Below are 20,929 nucleotides of genomic sequence, written 5' to 3'. Positions count from 1 at the left end.
ATTGGAACCAATTTGAAGGGGTAAGTAGCAATTCATAAATTATATTATCTATTTTTTCTTTTTGTTAGTTTTAATAATTTTTTAATTGTTTAAATACGTACTAAGAAAAGAAATAAGCTCGAGACATTAAGATTATGTTGGACCTAGTGGACCGGCAATAGCTTGTAAATCATCTTGCTTTTTTGCTTAGCAATGACACACTAATTAATTAGAAAAAAAATAACATAAAAAGAAATAAGGGGACAAAATATTTACTTGGTTACAACCTAGTGGTTGTAAATTCAAGGCAATTCAAAGCAATAGCAGAAAACTCCTTCGACAATGTTGAGGCGGAGAAGCTCCTTATAGCAGTTATAAGCTCAAAAACGAAGTACAAAAAATGAATACGGAGTGTGACGCTTTACAACTAGGAATAGGGCACTATTTATAGTGCATTGGTCGAAGTGATCGTTTTGCTGACATGGCCATCAGGGCGCCTCTATTGATTCAGAGCGCCTCCAATGTGGTAATTGTTATCCACGTAGCAATCTCTTTCTGATGTGTCAAAATGGAGGCACCTCAGTTCATCGAAGCCGCCTTAGTAATGCTGATGAGGAACTCCGCTGCTTATCTGCTCAGCAACGGCTCCTAGAATCTCAGGCGCCTCCAATTGTTCGGAGGCGCCTAGACTACTATTCATCAAGATGCCTCGCCTTAGGTCTCTTCCGCGACAATTTATTTGCTGGGCATCCGAGGCGCCTCAAGTCAACTGAGGTATCTCAAGTATTCAAGTCTTCATGGTCAACTTTCGAGTTGACCAAATTCGGACTTCACTCACTTGGGTGATGTTTTAGCAGTTTAGAGTTGAACTCACCCGTACCCAACTCCGACTTTCTCCTCGAGCAGGTTTCCAGCTTCTCTTCCCTCGGATGCGTCGCACGTGTTAGCTAGAGCCCTAGAGCCAATCATTTGATGATTGTATTTTGGACTTGTTGTATCATATTCTATATAAATAAAGGCATTTGGTTTTTGGTTATTATACTTACTTGTATTGGTGCCAAATAAACTAAGTATAATAACGTCCTTGAGTAGAAGGTTCTTACCTATATCAATCGATTGGTTGAATCGATAGTGAGATGATATAGGGAATACTACTCTTAATCATTCCTAGTCGAGTATTAACATTCAGGGACAATGTTAATGCAATAAGACTAGCATGTAGGTCAACTCGATGACTTGATCTCACAAGTCATGGATATAGAGATATCAAGTTGACACATGGGTATGTATTAGAGAATGTATACTGAATGACCCGCCATGAAAAAGTATCATGGATCATTATATGAGTGTCATATACTTTCTCATGTAGCTATTAGTATGACTACTAGTCCTTAGACCAGAAGTCACCATCGTTCCCTAATAAGGAGTTATGTACTTTGGTTTCGTCAAACGTCACCCATAACTGGGTGGACTATAAAGGCGATTACTGGGTATGTAACAAATTATGCGGAGGGATGTGAGTGATGTAGATGGGATCTATCCCTCCTATATGACGGGAGAGACATCGGTATTCTTGATAGAGTGAGACCACGAAGTGCATGGCCATGCTCAAATGAGTCAATATGAGATATTGAGCTCATTTGATTTAGTGAGTCTACTTGGAGTTCAGGATTTAGATTGATCAGAGGATGACACGGTCTATGCCTCACATTGATCAATCTAGATATCTAGGATAGAAGGACACTTGTCATATTTTGTGAGGAGTCACAATTAGTAGTCACAAGGTGATGTTGGATCTCAACATTCTTGTAACATTGGGTAGTAATGATGTGTTGCTAGATACCGCTCATTACTTATGCTCCTAAATGGGTTTAGGGGCATTGCCAACGTTACAAGAACCTATAGGGTCACACACTAAGGACAATTAGATGGAGATTAGGTTCATATGATGAACCAAGAGGATTAGATTCATTTGATGAATCAAATTGGATTAAGAGTAATCCTAATTGGGCTAATTGAGTTGGACTCAAGTTAATTCATGTGTTCAATGAGTCTAATTTAGATTATGACTCATTGAATTAATTTAATTAAATGAATTAGATTCATTATGTTAAATTGGCTTGAATTAAATGGTTGGATTAGATCAACCATGAGAGAGATTAATTCAAGTTTGACTTGACTTGAGAGGAAGAGGAAGAGTCAAGTTTGACTTGACTATTTGCCACATCATTAATGATTTGGCATTAGGAGGACTAATGATGATGTGCCACATCATCAAAGTGTGTCACCTCATGGGGGTTACAAAGCTATTCTCTTTAATGGCTACATTTAATGAGGATGGGGGTTACACCTTGTGAAGGTGGCCGGCCACTTATGGGGAATGAATTGGATTCATTTCATTCAAGGCAATTCACTTCATCTCCTTCCTCTAGCTCTCCCTCTCCCTCTCCTCCTCAACTTGGTCGAATCATCAAAAGGTGCTAGCACACCTTTTGTGTGTTTTTCCATCTACGTGTTCGTGTGGATACGTATAGAGAGTTGTCTACATTGACAACTTCGAGATCCGGCACCGTTTGGACGAGCGGGAACGCGAAGGGCTTCGCTACAAGGGTAATACTCTTATCTACTGTAGATCTAGAGTTTGAAACTCGTATTCGTAAGTTTTGAATTTTATTCTTCGCACGGATCCGTTGGCTAGGGAGATTCGGGGTTTCATCCCAACAGCACGCGTCCTTCTCGCTCCACTAATGTGCACTTCCACAACTCCTCATCCCTTGGATACACCGAGTCCGTCGACTCTGTTTCCGTGTCATCCTTCTCGCTCATTACATCTTCCGCTTAACTTCTTATGTTCCTAAGTTTCTACACACTTAAAAACAAGGCATCAAACATACACAGGACCTAACTTAACTCGGCTGATCGCATCAAAACTACCAGGGTACTTGCAGTTCCAATGATCTTTGTATATGTCAAATTCAACGCAAATCTTATGAAGAAGAGTAAAAGAGAAATGGGTGGAGATTTGCTTCTATCCTCTCAAGCTAGTGAAGCTCAAGGTTTGCTTGTTAATGGTGGTGTTGAAGATGAGGTCGAGCAAGATTCGGGACTCACGTAGAGAATGGTGGCGGAGGCCTCGGGAGCGGATGAAGTGCTACAACCAAGGAGGAACGTATGGAACATCCCTATTAGAGGATTTAGATACATCAGAGGAGAGTGAAGATGTTAATTTTGAGTCTAATGATGAGAGGATTATGGATGTAGTTGATGGTGCATGTGTAGATGATTTAGAAGATTAGTTATGTTTAATCTTGTCCTTATTGGTTTGTTGCAATGTTGGATTTAAACTTTGAATTTTAAACATAGACTTTTGGAAGAAGTAATAATATTACTTATTTAGTATTAATATGGTGATGAATTGTTATTAATTATCCTATTAGTTGCATTTATATATTTATTTGCACCATATTGTATTGTATGAAGCTTATTTATGCATAAACATTATAAAGAATGTTGACTATTTATAATATTATATATAAAAATAATAAAAAAATTTCAACTGCCTAAGCGGCCGAGGCAATAGGTAGTCACTGACCACCCCGCCGCCACCTACCATTATTTACAATACTATTTCTTCTTATATTAGATCTTATGATTAAGGGATTTGATAATTCTTGATGTCTATATATTGTAATCCTCTTGCTAAAATAAGATAGAAAATATGAAATTCTTGTTTATTTTTTTGTTATGATATCAGAGTCAAAACTCTGAGATCATTTCATCTTGTGTCTTGTTCCTTGTCTAGCTCCAAGATCTTAGTATTTTATTCTTTTTCGTGTTCTTCTAGTATATTTTCTTAGACCTGATCTCTTAGAACATGTTTCTAGTTGAATCATATCTTTGGAACGATCTGAACATTTTCTTGTTCAATTTAATGGTATTCTACATGGGCATTCCAATTTCATATTTTATCAAGGGAAAGAAATTATGGGATAATATTGATGGGATGTTTCCTACACCTAAAGGCGAGAAAGAGAAGGAGAAATATATAAAATGGGAGGTGATGGATGCTCGGATTATGACTGGATCCTGGTAAGTGTGGAACCCTCCATACTTCTCAAGCTCAATCTTATAAGAGCTCTAGAGAAATGTTGGATTAATACAGCACGAAGATTTCAATTGGAACTCGAGTTAGGTCAGCTCAGTCAAGGGAGTATGTCAATCCAAGAGTTTTATTCTTTCTTTGGAAAGCTTTAGGCTAAGTACACAGATATAGTGTATGCAAGTGTACCTCCCGAAGGACTCATTGCTATCTAAAGTTTGCATAAGACTAGCAAGTGTGACCAAATTTTAATGAAGTTAAGGGAGGAGTTTGAAGCAATCAGGTCCAATCGAATGAACAAAGAACTAGTTCCATTATTGAATATTTGTGTAGGAAAGATTCTCAGAGAAGGATGACATCTCATTACAATGTCATGTCTTGGAGTAAAAAGTTCAATATTCTACTCCAATTCCTGTTACCTGCGCTACTCAAGGAAGGTTTAAAGGAGATAGAGATATGACAAATATCCAGTGCTATATTTGCAAAAGATTCGGGTACATTGCCACTAATTGTACTAAAAATTTCTACAATTATTATCGGGGCATATTATCAAAGATTGTTCCACTCGGCCTCTAAAGAAATCTGAAACAGCCTATAATATCTCAATTGGTTCCTCAAATACCCCTAATCCTGGTTAGTCTCTATTACTCCTGAAATAGTTTAACAAGTGCTAGTTTCTGCCCTTTCTCCTTTAGGCCTTTCAGGTAACAAAAATTCTAATTCCAAGCCTTGGTATTTTGATTTTGGTGCTTCCAATCACATGACCAACACTGTCTTACCTTTAAATAATGTTAAAAAATTTAAAGAAAATCTTCAAATTCATACGATCGATGGCAATTCCTTACCTGTCATAGTTGTTGGTGATATTTCAGCATCATTAAATATTGTTTTTGTGTCTCATAAGTTGTCCATTAATTTTATATTTGTCGATCAAATTCTGGTTGTCTTGTGCAGGATCAAGTGCCCGGGAAGATAATTGCGAAGGGACCTAAAGTGGGACATCTCTTTCCTTTGTTTTTATGTCCCTCTATGTTGTCATTATGTTGCCCATAATATTGTTCAATGTGATAATAAGGTGTGGCATAGACGTTTAGAATACTCTAATTCTCATGTACTTCAAGTCTTCCCTAAATTTGATTTCTTCTAATAATAATTTTGTTGATTGTGCATCTTTTGCAAACTTGGTAAAAGTAAAACACTTCCTTTTCCATTGCATAAAAACCGTACCACCAAACCTTTTGAACTTGTATTACCCTTGTAATCTCTCATGAACATTACAAATACTTTGTTACATTTATTGATGATTTCATTCGCTTTACTTAAGTATCTTTTCTTTGGTCTAAAAGTGAGGTTTTCTAAATGTTTAAAATCTTTTATGTTTTAGTCAAAATACAATTTTCTGCCAAAATCAAAACCTTGCAATCAAATTCAAGTGGTGAATATATGTCGAATGAATTTCAATTTTTTCTTCAAAGTCATGGGATGATATCACAACGTTCTTGTCTTTTCACTCCATAATAAAACAATGTAGTTGAAAGAAAGAATCATCTTCTTGATGTTATTCGCACTCTTCTAATTGAGTCGTATGTTCCTTCTCATTTTTTGGTGTGGAACTTTGTCTACTACTGTTTATTTGATTAATAAATTACCATCTCCAAGTTTGATCAATGATTCTTCCAACTTTTGTTTGCTTAGGCAAGCACCAAATTATTCCAATCTTCATATTTTTGGATGTGTGTATTTTGTTCACCTTCCTGTATATGAAAGAAATAATCCAATCTATCAAGTGTGCTTTCTTAGGGTATGCTCGAACCCAAAAATGATTTCTTTGCTATGATCCTTATGCCCGTCGAACTCCTGTCTCTAGGAATGTTATTATTTTTTAAAATCAGGCCTTAATCTTTAGCACACGATAGACCTCAAAATTTCTTTCTCTATCTGCTTTACCATATTTTCCTGAGTCACAAATACCAATTACAAGGTTTAAACCTGCCTCCTCCAGGTCTCACTAAGGTTTCTCCACATCTTTCTGTTGTTGCTACTGGGTGTGTTGGGATGTATACTATAAGCCTAGCTTTTGTATGAACATCTGTTTTGAAATATTTTGAAATGAGAATCACTTTGGTCAAATGTTTGCATTTTATATTTATATATATGTTAATGCAGTTGTCCAGTTAATTTATATTGTAGATAACATGGTGTGTGGTGCCACACAGAAGATCATGTTATCAGTTCCTTACAAATTATAAATAGTAGCTCACAACCAAGATGGATTGGGACAAACCATTGGAACGGTTGTAGTGTAATTTGACATTAGTCTATCTTGACTATAAAATTACACTAGTACACTATATGTGTATTGAGCAGGACCATTTGAGGTTGTTCGATTTATACTGACTATATAAAAGAACAGAACCTCTGTTATTATGGATGTGCGTCCTCTTAATCCCTATATAATAACAAGCACGTATACTTAATATTTATTTTTTTAACTTATCAATGGGTGAGATTTATTCATTAAATCAATAGGCCCGATAAGTTGGGAAATAATACTATTTATATGGTGTCTTGTTGATTATAAAAGGAATCTGTGTCCTAATTATTTAGGTTGATGATGTCCCCTTGAGGAGCTCATAAGGATTATCATGTAAACCGTGCAGGTGGACTTAGTCCGGCATGATAATAAAGTTGAGTGGTACTACTCTTGGAATCAGATGTTAATTAATTGAGTTGTATAACTTATTTAATTAACGGGCATACGATATCTTAAACACAGGGAGATTAACGCACTGTAATATGAGATTAGTGCGGTAGTTCAATAATAACCCTTTAGTGGTATGGGTTATTATTGATGAACTTGGGTTGGGTGTTCGGGCCGAACACAGGAAGCTCAAGCCCATCAGGAGGCCTAAACCAATTCCTCCTCTAGGTCTCTGTTGTAGTCTCTATATAAAGTCTCGCATCCACCCATCCATAACTTGGTTTGATTTAACTTAACTTGGTTTGGTTGAACTTGGTTTGATTTAATATAGTTTGGTTTAGATTTTTTCTAAACAAAATTCTATTATTTTTTCTTTCTTTGTAACCGACAGCAAGCCTATAAAAAGGAGTAGGTGGTGGCCCCTAAAACCTAACTTTCTAATTTTCCACAATTTCCCTTCCTCCTTGTGGTCGGCGCCCCTCTTCCCTTGCTAGGGCCGGTCACATCTCTTCCTTGTGGTCGGCGCCCCTCCTCCATAACAAGAGCAGGCGCCCCCTTCCTCTTTGCTTAGGGTCGGCACCCCCCTCCTCCTTGCTTAGGGACGGCGCCCCTTCTCCCTTAGTAGGCGGCGGCTTGAAGAAGATGAAGAAGAGGAAGAAGAAGATTAGAAGGTGCCCCATCCTAGAGCCTCCGTTTGTAGCTGGCGGTTTGGAAACCGAGAAGAGAAGGTGGGTGGTTTTGTCTTGGTAGATCGTCGCCCACACGACGTCCAAGAAGAGAAGAGGAATACGGCAGAAGATCAAGAGGTCTTTAGCTATGAAGAAAGGTACAACTAGTTCTTTAATTCCGCTGCGTAACTAGTTTTGTTTTCTTCGTATCAGTTTTGAATACCAACACAAGAGGCCAACGATCTTGTACTTCGATCAAGGTGTGCTTTGATCCGTCAAGAACTTGCTTGATTGATCAAACACACGTCTAATCGAACATGCGGGTTGCTCGGAAAAGTTCTGTACTTGTACAATTTTTTTTGTACATGAAATTTAAACAGAACGGAATTCCAGTGCCTTCAGGGTGTACAACATTTAAATCAGAGTTTTGATATATGACCAAAGTTAAAGTTAAGTTAGCTGTAATATAACTAGTTGTGTCAAGTTTGTATATGCATGTTACTTGACAGGTGTTGAAGTCCTGGTTGTGAACCTGATGACTAAATCCTCGTGGAACTAGGCATCCGAAATCCTAATTGGAAGTACGGCATGAGTTAAATTTTGGTTGGAGATCAAGTGACAAATTCCTACCTGGAAGCTAGGTGAATCAAGTCCAAGTGATTAAGGCTTCACAAACAAGTTCCTAGCCGGAGGCTAGGTAAATCAAGTCCAAATGATTAAGGCTTGGTAGAGAAATTCCTAGCTAGGTGCTAGGTGAATCAAGTCAGGTGGAGTTGAAAGCTTGGGAAATAAGTCCAAGTGGATGTAGTGGGTGTTATGGCTTGGCAACTAGAGGCTAAATCTTTAGACTCAATATAAGTTTGAGTAACTTTGCATCCTGCATTCTACTCATTACGTGTAACCACTACATTCCAAGAAACCGGAAGGAAGTCCGAGGACAACTGGTCGGTGATAACTCTCGACAGAAGGATTTCGAAGGATCTAGACGACCGTATTGGATCCAGGGGATCAAAGAATACGGACAACCGGAGCAGCTTCCAAGTGATCGGGAGATGACATTATCAGCAATATGAGCGAAGCGGGTCAAGATGAGATTTGACCCCTGCCTAGGCAATCGGAAGGTGTCTAGTAGATTGGAGTGCTTCATTAACATTATCAAATGGATAAAAGTTGTAGTCATGTCAACATGATAAAGGTGACTAGAGGAGCCTATATAAGGAATTTCGGGACAAAACTTGAAAGTCACTCATCTACAGAATTCACTCTGGTTCTTGTGCTTGAAGTCTTCTTTCGCCTTCTATGCTACGACACGCTGCAACACATGCTTCCTTTGAGTACATTTTCATTTTGTTATTTTACCTAATTTTTTGATTTTTTTTACGGTAAAGTTTCTCCGCCTAAGAGAAATTTAGAAATAAAAATCATATTATTATTATTATTATTATTATTATTATTATTATTATTATTATTATTGCGTGTGTCTACTTCTGTTTTGGTTAATCAACTATTTGCATGCTTAAACTGGTAGCTAAATCTATTACATGCTTTTTGTGTTGTCTTGATTGAATCATTCTAAGTAATCTTTATTATCGGCTATGCTACTTTGATTGATTCAACTATTTATTTACTATTTACTCATTTTTAAAATTTGTAACGTTATTCACCTCCTCTAGCGTCGAGTTCGATCCTACAATTTGGTATCAAGGCAAGTTGAGCTGATAGTACTCTAGAAAAGCCTAGTTAGGTGCATGTCTAGGTTGGTAAAGAGTACCCTACCTGGTGCATCTAGTCAAATGGAACTAGAAAATGCTAACTCATCTCACTCTAAATCGGTTAAACCAAAGAATTGTATTAAAGTTGATTTAGCTCTAGTTCCTTAAAAAGACTTTGTTTTAAGAAGTGATTGTTCTGATTCTTAAGAAGACCTCTGTGTTTCGCCACAACCTCGAAGTTAATTTTGAAAACTCTTGCTCAATTAGCACAAAGCAAAACCTGAATCTAACATGAGGCGAACTTTGTGCTATAAGAAAGGAACAAACAAATTGATTAATAATCTGAGTCTAGTTTGAACACAAATCCAAACCTTAATTACAATCATAGCAAACTTAAACCAAACTCATATCCTATCCTAGACCTTAATACAACTTAAACAAATATTTTCTTTGAGAAATGTCTTTGTAGGGCACAACCCGCCTTTCTTCAATGGCGGCAATTTCACTTATTGGAAAAGGAAAATGGAAGACCTTGAGCGGCCCACAAATCAAGAAGGCACTACAGTTATCTTTTGAAAACTGGACAACTGTCAATAAAAGCAAGGCTCAAGTCATTACTACACAACTATGACTTGATCAGGTATGCACTTAAGGCATTTCTAAAGGCCACATTATAGGCATCAATGGTTGATGCGTACAAAGTATTTAAGGCCTTATCTATTATTAAATTAGATGAATTCTTTTATGATTTTGAATTACATGAATTGACTAATCTTGATAGAAAAAAATATATATAACTTTGATTTTAGATAAATCTAAGTTAAGATCTAAACCCAATGAAGAGATTGAATTAGAATCCAAGTCTGAATCAATATCTGATAGACGATCTCTCTTCGGAAGTCACACACCTGGTTAAAATGATGATCCAACGGAAAAAATTTACTCGGAGAATCGTGAAAAAGGATATTTCCAAGAAGGATCTAGCAAATGTTCAATGCTTTGAATGCAAAAAGAAAGGGCACTTCAGAATCACCCTTACTAGAAGAAAAGGAGGGGAAAATGGCTTGTTAGTCTTGACAAGCCTACATCTTATCAGGAAGCTGTACAGGGCCCAGATTCTGAAAAATGATTAGAGGTCATGAGATCCGAAATGGAATTCATGTATACTAACCAAGTATGGACTTTGATTGATCCACCTGAAGGGATCAAACCCATTGGGTGTAAGTGGGTCTTCAAAGTGAAGACTGACATAGATTGGCATATGTATATCTATAAAGGTAGATTGGTAGCTAAAAATTTCAAGTAAATTCATGGTATAGACTATGATGAAACTTTTTCACCAGTTGCAATGCTCAAGTCTATTCGGATTTTACTTGCTATTGCAGCTTACTATGATTATGAGATCTGACAGATGGATGTCAAAACCGCATTTCTTAACGGAAATCTACTCGAGAATATGTACATGACACAACCTGAAGATTTTGTATATCCAAAAAACGCTGGAAAGGTTTGTAAGCTGCAAAGATCTATTTATAGATTAAAGCAAGCTTCTAGAAGCTAGAATCTTCGATTCGATGATGCGATCAAAACGTTTGGTTTCATTAAGAATGAAGATGAACCCTGTATCTACAAGAAGGTTAGTGGGAGCACGACCATCTTTCTCATATTGTGTTGATGGCATACTTCTCATTGGAAATGATATCCCTACTCTTCAGTCAGTGAAGACTTAGCTTGGGAATTATTTTTCAATGAAAGACTTAGGTGAAACAACCTATATTTTAGGCCTTAAGATCTATAGAGATAGATCTAAAAGATTGTTTGACCTAAGCCAGAGTACATACATTGACAAGGTGCTTAAACGTTTTGCCATGGAGAATTCCAAGAAGGGATTCCTGCCGATGTCACATGGTGTGAGTCTTTCGAAGACTCAATGCCCCTCTTCTAAGGAAGAAAGGGACCGCATGGATCAGATTCCTTATGCATCTGCTTTAGGGTCTCTCATGTACGCCATGCTTTGTATTCGCCCAGATGTCTCGTATGCTTTAAGTATGACAAGCAGATACCAGTCAGATTCAGGTGAAGGTCACTGGACAGCAGTCAAGAATATTCTTCAGTACTTGAGAAGGACGCAAGATTATTTCTTGATCTTTGGAGGTGATGAAGAGCTTGTCATAAAGAGTTACACCGATGCTAGTTTCCTAACAGATAAGGCTGATTATAGATTGCAGTCAGGGTATGTATTTTGTTTAAATGGTGATGTTGGGTATTAGATACTACAGCGGTTCCATCTCATTCGAGAGATCATCGATAGATGAGATGTGAGGATATGCAGAGTATCGATCAATGCTAACATTGCGGATCCCTTGACCAAGGCTTTGGCACAGAGGAAGCACGATAGTCACACTAGGTCAATGGGAATTCGATATCTTAGTGATTGGCACTAGTGCTAGTGGGAGATTGTTAGTATTAGCCCTAGTACCAATTATGAGATGATTGTAAAGGGCTCATTTTGTATCATATTTCATTATTAATAAAAGGTAAAGTTGGTTATTAAATTTATTTCAGTTCAATGTCGATTGAATAAGTATAATAATATCCTTGGGTAGTAGGTTCTTATCTACAACATATCAATTGGTTGAATTGATAGTGAGATATTGTAGATATACATAGAACACTACTCTTAACTATTCCTAGTCAAACATTAATATACAAGAACAATATTAAAGCGTTGAGACTAGCATGTAGGTCAACGGATGACTTGATCTTACAAATCATGGATATGAGATATCAAGTTGACACATGGGTATATATTAGAGAATATATACTGAATGGCCCGTCATGAGAATGTTTCATAGATCGTTATATGAGTGTCATAAACATTCTCATGTGACTATTGGTATGAATAGTCCTTAGATCTGAAGTCACTACGGTTCCTTACATAAGGAGTTGTGTACTTTGGTATCGGTAAATGTCACCTGTAACAGGTAGACAATAAAGTAGATCACTAGATATGTAATGAATTATGCAGAGGGATGTGAGTGATGTAGATGAGATCTATCCCTTCCATATGACGGAAGCGATATCTGTGGACCCCTTGATTAGTAGGACACAAGAAAGCATGGCCATGAGCAAATAAGTCAATATGAGATATTGAGCTTATTTGATTGAGTGTGTCTACTTAGAGATCAAGAAACACAAAAGGTTGATAAGAGGATGACACGGTCTATGTCTCATTGATCAATCTAGATATCAAGGATAGAGAGACCAAGTCATACAAGATAATAGTCACGGACAGGTTAGGTCGGATCTCGACTTTCTCGTCACTTGGGTAGCAATGATATCTTGCTAGATGTCACTCATTGCTTATGTATTTAAATGTTGATTTGGATACATTGTCAACGTTACAAAAACCTATTGGGTCACACACAAAGAACAAGTAGATTTAGAGATGGTTCATATGATGAATTATTGGATTAAGTCTAATTCAAATTGGACTTATTGAGTTAGACTCAATTGGATCTAATTATTAGATTGAGTCTAACTCAAACTAGACTCAAGGAGTCAATACGAATTAATGAAATGGTGATTCAGTATATTTGAAATTGCATGAGATCAATTGAGTAAGACTTAGACTCGATTGAATTAGACTTGAATTAGACTCGAGTGGATTAGACTTGAGCTAGACTCAAGTGAATTCATTCACTAAGAGGATTAATGGAGATTAATTTATTGAATTTCGAAATTCAATGAATCATTCAATTTTCGAAATTGAATTCAAAATGAAGAGTTTCAAATGTGGTCCTTAATGGAGTGTAAATATTCATTAATGCTCATTAATTGAATTAATGCTCATTAAGTATTTTCATTGGATGAAAATACTTAAGCATTTTTTCTCTCATTTTGGTGTACTTCTTCATTCCCCTTCCTCTTCTCTTCTCCTCTACTCCAAGACCTCCTATCAAAGTTACTAGCACAACCTTAGGTGGTTGTCTTCTCCACTTTGCGAGTTTGTGAGACAAACGAACACTTGTTCGTGTGGATACCATAGAGGCGCGAACGTGTGTTCGTGCTGAGATCCAAGCTGTCTGGAGTTCATGTGCACGCAATGAATTATATGCAATGAATTATGCGGAGGGATGTGAGTGATGTAGATGAGATCTATCCCTTCAATATGACAGAAGCGATATCTGTGGACCCCTTATTAGTAGGACACAAGAAAGCATGGTCATGAGCAAATGAGTCAATATGAGATATTGAGCTTATTTGATTGAGTGTGTCTACTTAGAGATCAAGAAACACAAAAGGTTGATAAGAGGATGACACGATCTATGCCTCATTGATCAATCTAGATATCAAGGATAGAGAGACCAAGTCATACAAGATAATAGTCACAGACAGGTTAGGTCGGATCTCGACTTTCTCGTCACTTGGATAGCAATGATGTCTTGCTAGATGTCACTCATTGCTTATGTATCTAAATGTTGATTTGGATACATTGCCAACGTTACAAAAACCTATTGGGTCACACACAAAGAGCAAGTAGATTTAGAGATGGGTTCATATGATGAATTATTGGATTAAGTCTAATCCGAATTGGACTTATTGAGTTAGACTCAATTGGATCTAATTATTGGATTGAGTCCAACTCAAACTAGACTCAAGGAGTCAATATGAATTAATGAAATGGTGATTCATTATATTTGAAATTGCATGAGATCAATTGAGTAAGACTCGATTGAATTAGACTTGAGTTAGACTCGAGTGGATTAGACTTGAGTTAGACTCAAGTGAATTCATTCACTAAGAGAATTAATGGAGATTAATTTATTGAATTTCAAAATTCAATGAATCATTCAATTTTCGAAATTGAATTCAAAATGAAGAGTTTCAAATGTGGTCCTTAATGGAGTGTAAATATTCATTAATGCTCATTAATTGAATTAATGCTCATTAAGTATTTTCATTGGATGAAAATACTTAAACATTTTTTCTCTCATTTTGGTGTACTTCTTCATTCTCCTTCCTCTTCTCTTCTCCTCTAGTCCGAGACCTCCTATCAAGGTTACTAGCACAACCTTAGGTGGTTGTCTTCTCCACTTTGCGAGTTTGTGAACAAACGAGCACTTGTTCGTGTGGATACCATAGAGGCGCGAACGTGTGTTCGTGCTGAGATCCAAGCTGTCTGGAGTTCATGTGCACGAATCAAAGGTATACTATCATGATATAAACTTAGTATAGATTGTAACATGTCTTTCCCTTCACATAGATCTTCTGGAGGAACTAGAAGTTTTCTGCTGCGCTTAAGCATGTTTAGCGCCCTAGTTCCTTACACTCTAGACCTAACAAACCTCTTGAAAGGTATGGTTTTTCAACCCTGTGGCTATGTTTACTACTTTATCTTCTATTTCCATTCCCACTTGTTATAACCAGACTATGGAACATGTGTTGGCAACAAGCAATGGAAGTAGAACTTCAAGAACTTAAGGAAAATCATACTTGGGATATTATTTCTTGTCCTCTAAATGTTAAGCCCGTAGTAAGTGGGTCTATACTGTGAAACTCAAGTCTGATGGGTCTTTACATCGATACAAAGATAAATTGGTTACTCTTGACAATAAACAAGAATATGGCTCGACAATGAAGAAGCATTTGCACCAGTTGCTAAGATGACCACAATGACCACGATGAGAACCATTCTTGCTATTGCATCCACTAAATCTTGGTTTGTACATCATATGGAAGTAAAAACACCATAATGGGGATCTTAAGGAAGAGGTAACGCATGAAACTGCCACCTGGTATGTCAATGACAACTTCTCATGAAGTTTGCAAGCTAAGACGCTCTTTGTATGGGTTGAAGCAAGCGCCTTGAGCCTAGTTTGAGAAGTTTCGCAGCACTCTTCTCACTTTCTCTTTCACACAAAGTCAATATGATTATCACTTTTCTTTCACAAGACAATAATGTGTTAGAACTCCGGGTTAGTTTTGATGTGATCAACCAAGTTAGGTCCTATGTATTTGATCCTTGTGTCTATAAGTGTGCAGGAGCTTAGGAACACAAGAAGTCAAGCGGAAGACGCAACTAGTGAAAAGGATGGCACGGGAAGGAGTCGGTGGATCCGAGGGACGAGGTATTGCGAAAGAGTACACCAGCGGACGAGAAACCGGGGAGGAAGGCCACTCGAGGAGAAGACTGAAAGATAGGTTTGGGTAAGCCCAATTCCGGTTGAAATAAGTCACCCAAGTGTTAATAGTTAAAAGTGCAATCTGCACTATTGGAGGCGCCTCCATTGTTGTTGGAGGCGCCCTCGTGCCTTTTTGGTGGGAGGCGCCCTGTACAAAGTAAACAATAGCCATTAGGCTACTGTTACACAAGGATAAAGTTTTATCCTTTTAGGAGGCACCCTTAACCACCTTGGATGAAAGTAGCTCAGAGATGAGCATCGATGAAGGGGGAGGATCTTCAGAAGAAAGCAGACGAAAGGGAGCATAAGACCACGAGGTAAGTGAGGTACGTGTTTTACCTCATGAAAAGTCATTTCAATTTATTAAGATGCTCTCTAAACATATAGTAAAATTAGAAAATGAAAATGCTAAGCGAAAACTAAACTTAGTGAATTCATGACCCTTAGATATGTATGATAATCTAAAAATAGAAAATGAAAATCTAAAAGTAAAAATAAAGAAAATGGAAAATGGCCTTGCATGTTCAAATAATTTTTAAAAATCATGATTTAGAAATTATGATAGAATCAACTGATACATTAAAAATCGCTGGAGACAGATTAGAAAAATCTCTAGGAATTATGTACCATCGAAGTTTTTAGTGAATCCAATAGGAAGGAACCTATATATGGTTCCAAAATCCTTTTTAGATTAAATTTCCAAATTTTTAATTTATTAGGATAGAAATTGTGTTTTCGAGTAATTTTTCTATTTGAATTATTTTCTCAAAGTTTTTATATGGATAAAACATTATACTTTTTGTTAAAATAAATATTCTTAAATTTTTCTGATCAAAAATGAATTTTTTGTAAATTAATTACTGAAAAGTTAATTTTTAATATTAAAAATTCACAAAAATTGAAATTTGAAAATTTTAGTTTTTCTCCCATTATACTTTCTATTTTACAAATCTAAACAATGTAACAGAATTTTTAGAAATAAAAATATATTTTTAAAGATTTATCTTCGAAAAATAGGTTGTTATACTAAAAGATTTATTTCGGTTAAAGTACATAATATTTTTTCATAAAAATTTTCTACTGATCTAACTTATTGTGTTTAAGTTTGACCAAAATTTTCAGGATTTTTTGAAATTGAAAAGTAATTTTAAAATTATTTTTATCAAAATAGAAGATTAATTAGTAAAGTTAGCATATTTCCGAAAATTAATTCTGAAAAATGTTAGTTTACCAAAAATTCTTTTCTTGAACCCCTAGAAAATTTTTCAAATTTTTCTAACTATTTTTCATATTTTTCCAATTTTTTTTAATGTGATGAAAGGGGAAGAAATAAATATAAGTTTTTGGGGAATTAAAGGAGAGGAAAGATAATTTTAGAAATTTTAATTTTATCCTTGTACTTATTTGTAATATTCTTAACTTAGTCAATTTATTGCATTGCAATTTTTTGTTATAATTGCAATTTAATTGACTTAGTTATTTTATTGCATTTGTGTTTTAACCCTAGCTTAACTTGGGTTGATGTACATTAAAAAGGAAGAAATTGTTAGAATCCCGGGTTAGTTTTGATGTAATTAACCAGGTTAAGTTAGATGTATTTGATCCTTGTGTCTAAGTGTGCAGGAGCTTAGGAACACAAGAAATCGAGCGGAAGACGCAGCTAATGAAAAGGATGGCAGGGGAAGGAGTCGACGGGCTCGATGCATCCGAGGGACGAGGTGCTGCGGAAGAGTACACCGGCGGACAAGAAGAACGCGCGCGGTGGTCCGAGGGACGAGAAGCTAAGGAGGAAGCCTGCTCGAGGAGAAGGTCGGAAGATGGGTTCGGATGAGCCCAATTTTAATTGAATAAAGTCACCCAAGTGTTAACAGTTAAAAGTGCAATCTGCACTATTGGAGGCGCCTCCAGGGTTGTTGGAAGCGCCCTCGCACCTTTGAGTGAAGGCGCCTCCATTATTGTTGGAGGCACCCTTACGCCTTTTTGGTTGGAGGCGCCCTGGACAAAGTAAACAATTGCCTACCGTTGCATAAGGATAAAGTTTTATCCTTTTAGGAGGCGCCCTGGACCTCCTTGGAGGCTCCTTCAAGCAACGAATATATTTTTCCAAAGGCTATAAAAAGACCCCTGGAGCTAAGTAATAACCAACAACTTGAACAAGTCCTGTAGCCTTTCATATCTTATTTTCTGTGCTGTCAATTTATGTAAGAGGCTTCTCCGCCTGTAATGAAGGAGAATTCTAGTGGAGCACTTTCAAAGCCTTGGATTAACAACCACCTAGATTGTAACCAAGTAATTCTTCCGTCTTTTTTATTTTATTAGTTGTTTAGTTAATTTATTACTGTTTATTTTAATTGTGCTACTAATCTAAATTGAAAGATCGAGAAAAGGTTATTTTTATTTTGTAGGCAATCCACCCCCTCTTGTCGACTCTATGGTCTTTCTCTTAGTCTATGTTAATAATATTATCATCACTCGTAATGAGATTGGGTTCATCACTAAGCTTCAAAATATATTGCATAGTACATTTAAAATGAAAGATCTTGGACATCTCACATATTTTTTGGGACTGCAAATTCACTCTCGAGATCATGGTTTGCTCTTGAATCAATATAAATATATTCATAATCTCATTGAGCTAGCTGATTTAAAGGATAATACTTGATACGCCAATACTACTGTTGATATGCCAATGCAGGTGAATGTGAAATACCAAAAAAATGAGGTGAGGTAAATAGACAACTTGTTGGTAATCTTATCTACCTAACAATCAAAAGTCCCGTTATCTCATATATTGCCCATACAATTAGCAAATTATGCAATCACCTGACATCTTCATCTTGCTGTAGTTCGTCACATTATTCGATACTTAATTGGATCATCTACTCATGGGTTGTTTTTTCCTACAAAATATGCTCTTAATTTGATTGCGCATAGTAATACGGATTGGGGATAGTTGCCCGAATACTAGGAAATCTACAATAGGCTAGTACATTTTTCTTGGAATTGCCTTGAATTCTTAGAAATGTAAGAAACAGGATTGTGTTTCTTCCACGAAGGATGAATATAGAGTCATGTCTGCTGTTGTGACATTGTTTGGTTATGTGGTCTTCTTTCCGAACTTAGATTTCCTCCACCTAATCCTACTCCACTTCATAGTGATAATACTAGTGTCATTCAAATAGCTATAAATTTAGTATATCATGTGGCAAAAGGCGATTCGCTCACCCCCAGCGCCCCCGCCAACCCGTCCCTAGGCCAATATGGAGGAGGTAAATCACGGGTGGCTACTAGCCATTAATGCAAATGGCCAAGACATGGGGGAGGTTATGCTCGGTCACGCCGAGTTTCGACCCCAAGACCTCATGTGGCAACACCCCATGCCTTAACCATCGCACCGCCCCGAAGGGACTACAAATTTAGTATATCATGAACACACAAAGAGAGGTGTCATTGACTTAGAAGCTATACATCTTCTTAGACAATTAATTGAAAAATATCGAGAGCAAAAATAAGATCTACAAATGGTATTCATTGACTTAGAAAAAGCTTATGATAGAGTCTCAAGAGAAATTATATGGAGAATTTTAGAAAAGAGAGGTGTTAGCGTAACATATATTGAACTAATTAAGGACATGTATGAGAATGTAACGACCAGAGTAAAGACTTCAGGCGGAGTAACTGAAGCATTTCCAATAAAGATAGGGTTACATCAAGGATCAGCTCTAAGTTCATATCTTTTTACACTAATTATGGACGAACTCACTGCGCACATTCAAGATACAGCACCGTGGTGCATGTTGTTTGCAAATGATATTATTTTGGTAGATGAAACACGTGAAGGAGTAAATGCTAAACTAGAATCCGGGAGGAAACACTAGAAAAGAAAGGTTTTAAGTTTAGTAGATTAAAGACAGAATATATGGAATTTAAGTTTAGCAATATTAGAAGTAATGAAACAATTGTTAAGATAGGAGATGACGAGTTGCCTGGAACCGAGAGATTTAAATATTTAGGATCATTTTTGCAAAACGATGGAGGGATTGAGAGAGATGTCTTACATAGAATACAAGCAGGATGGGTGAAATGGAGGGGAGCGTCGAGTGTTTTATGTGATCGTAAGGTACCTCTTAAACTAAGGTAAGTTCTATAAAACCTCAGTTAGACCTGCTATGTTATATGAAGCTCAATGTTGGGCTATGACTAGAGCACATGAGCAGAAGATGAGAGTTGCAGAGATGAGGACGCTAAGGTGGATGTGTGGATATACGAGGATGGACAAAATAAGAAATGAGAGTATTGGAGAGAAAGTCGGAGTTGCATCTATTGAGAAAAACTCCGAAAGACACGTTTAAGATGGTACGGACATGTACTTAGACGACCAATAAATGCTCCAGTTAAGCGATGTGAAACTATGATAAACATGCATATCAAACGAGGAAGAAGAAGATCAAAAAAGACTTGGTTAGCAACAATAAAACAAGATAAAATTTATTTAAATATAGATCATGATATATAGGAGATAGAGCTCAATGGCATAAAAGGATTCATACAGCCGACCCCACCTAGTGGGAAAAGGCTTGGTTGTTGTTATTGTTGTTGTATGAACGCACAAATTACATAGAGGTAGATTGTCATTACATTAGGGAGGGCTTTATTCGAAGTGTTATCACTCTTCCTCATCTTACTACTGATTTTCAAATAGCTGATGTCTTTACGAAAGCTTTGAAAAGGCAACGACACAAGTTTCTCAGTAACAAATTGATGTTGATAGACTTATCCGCATCAATTTGAGGGGGATGTCAATATATTCTTCTTTCCTTATTTAGTTTTGTTATGGTTATATATCCCTCGATTACCTCTCTAAGATTTTCATTATTATTGTATATATCCCTTATAATTATTGTTGCATTTCTTTCTATATTAAATCCTAGGATTAAGGGATTGATAAGTTATAATTATTGTTGTATTTCTTCCAATATTAGACCCTTGGATTAAGGGATTTGATAATTCTCAATGTCGATATATATTGTAATCCTCTTACTGAAATAAGACAGAAAACATTTTCAGAAATTCTCATTTATTTCTTTGTCATTTTATTCCTTTTCATTTTACTTGAATTCCCCCTTAAAACATTATGGATGAACCCTTTTCACCAAAAGAAAAAAAGGGAAAACCAGTGCATTGTTACAAAAGAATTCTGAAATCTATATTCTGCTTCCTCTGAAAATGCATTTGAGTACCTTGACTTAAAATAACTGCACGGCGTTTTCCAGCAGTTGCTTTCAACAATGTATTTAGATCATAGGAAGTGTATGGTCCATCAGTCAATCTCCCAGCCCTGGAAAGTGTATAATTACTGTCAACATAGAGTTAAAGCCATGTTCTAAAACTAATTCTGATAAGTTCAGAAAGATAAAAAATTTATATAAATTTGCAACATAACCACCACCTAATAATGGTGAATGGTACAACAGAACTTCGCACAAAATCTTCGCCCATCTTCTTGAATTTTAGAACACCAAAGAGATTCATAATGCTGGCAAAACATAATCACAATTAGAAGATAACAGCTAGGTATTTTTTCT

At 36.5% G+C, this 20,929-nt stretch overlaps 1 protein-coding gene across 3 annotated transcripts in view; it reads right to left on the bottom strand.

Annotated features, from left to right (window-relative positions):
• Positions 1-20,929, bottom strand: part of LOC121970005 (uncharacterized protein At2g37660, chloroplastic-like) — a 50,124-nt gene that overhangs the window by 8,461 nt on the left and 20,734 nt on the right. For all 3 annotated transcript variants that reach the window (XM_042520389.1, XM_042520388.1, XM_042520390.1), the window contains exons 6-7: positions 20,794-20,880; positions 20,585-20,682 (exon numbers count right to left, since the gene is read on the bottom strand). In XM_042520389.1, coding sequence (XP_042376323.1) covers positions 20,585-20,682; positions 20,794-20,880 — 185 coding nt within the window. The remainder of the gene's footprint in view (positions 1-20,584; positions 20,683-20,793; positions 20,881-20,929) is intronic.

The sequence above is a fragment of the Zingiber officinale genome, chromosome 4A (assembly GCF_018446385.1).
Source record: "Zingiber officinale cultivar Zhangliang chromosome 4A, Zo_v1.1, whole genome shotgun sequence".
NCBI lineage: Eukaryota > Viridiplantae > Streptophyta > Magnoliopsida > Zingiberales > Zingiberaceae > Zingiber > Zingiber officinale.
This window is presented reverse-complemented; position numbering and strand designations above follow the sequence as displayed.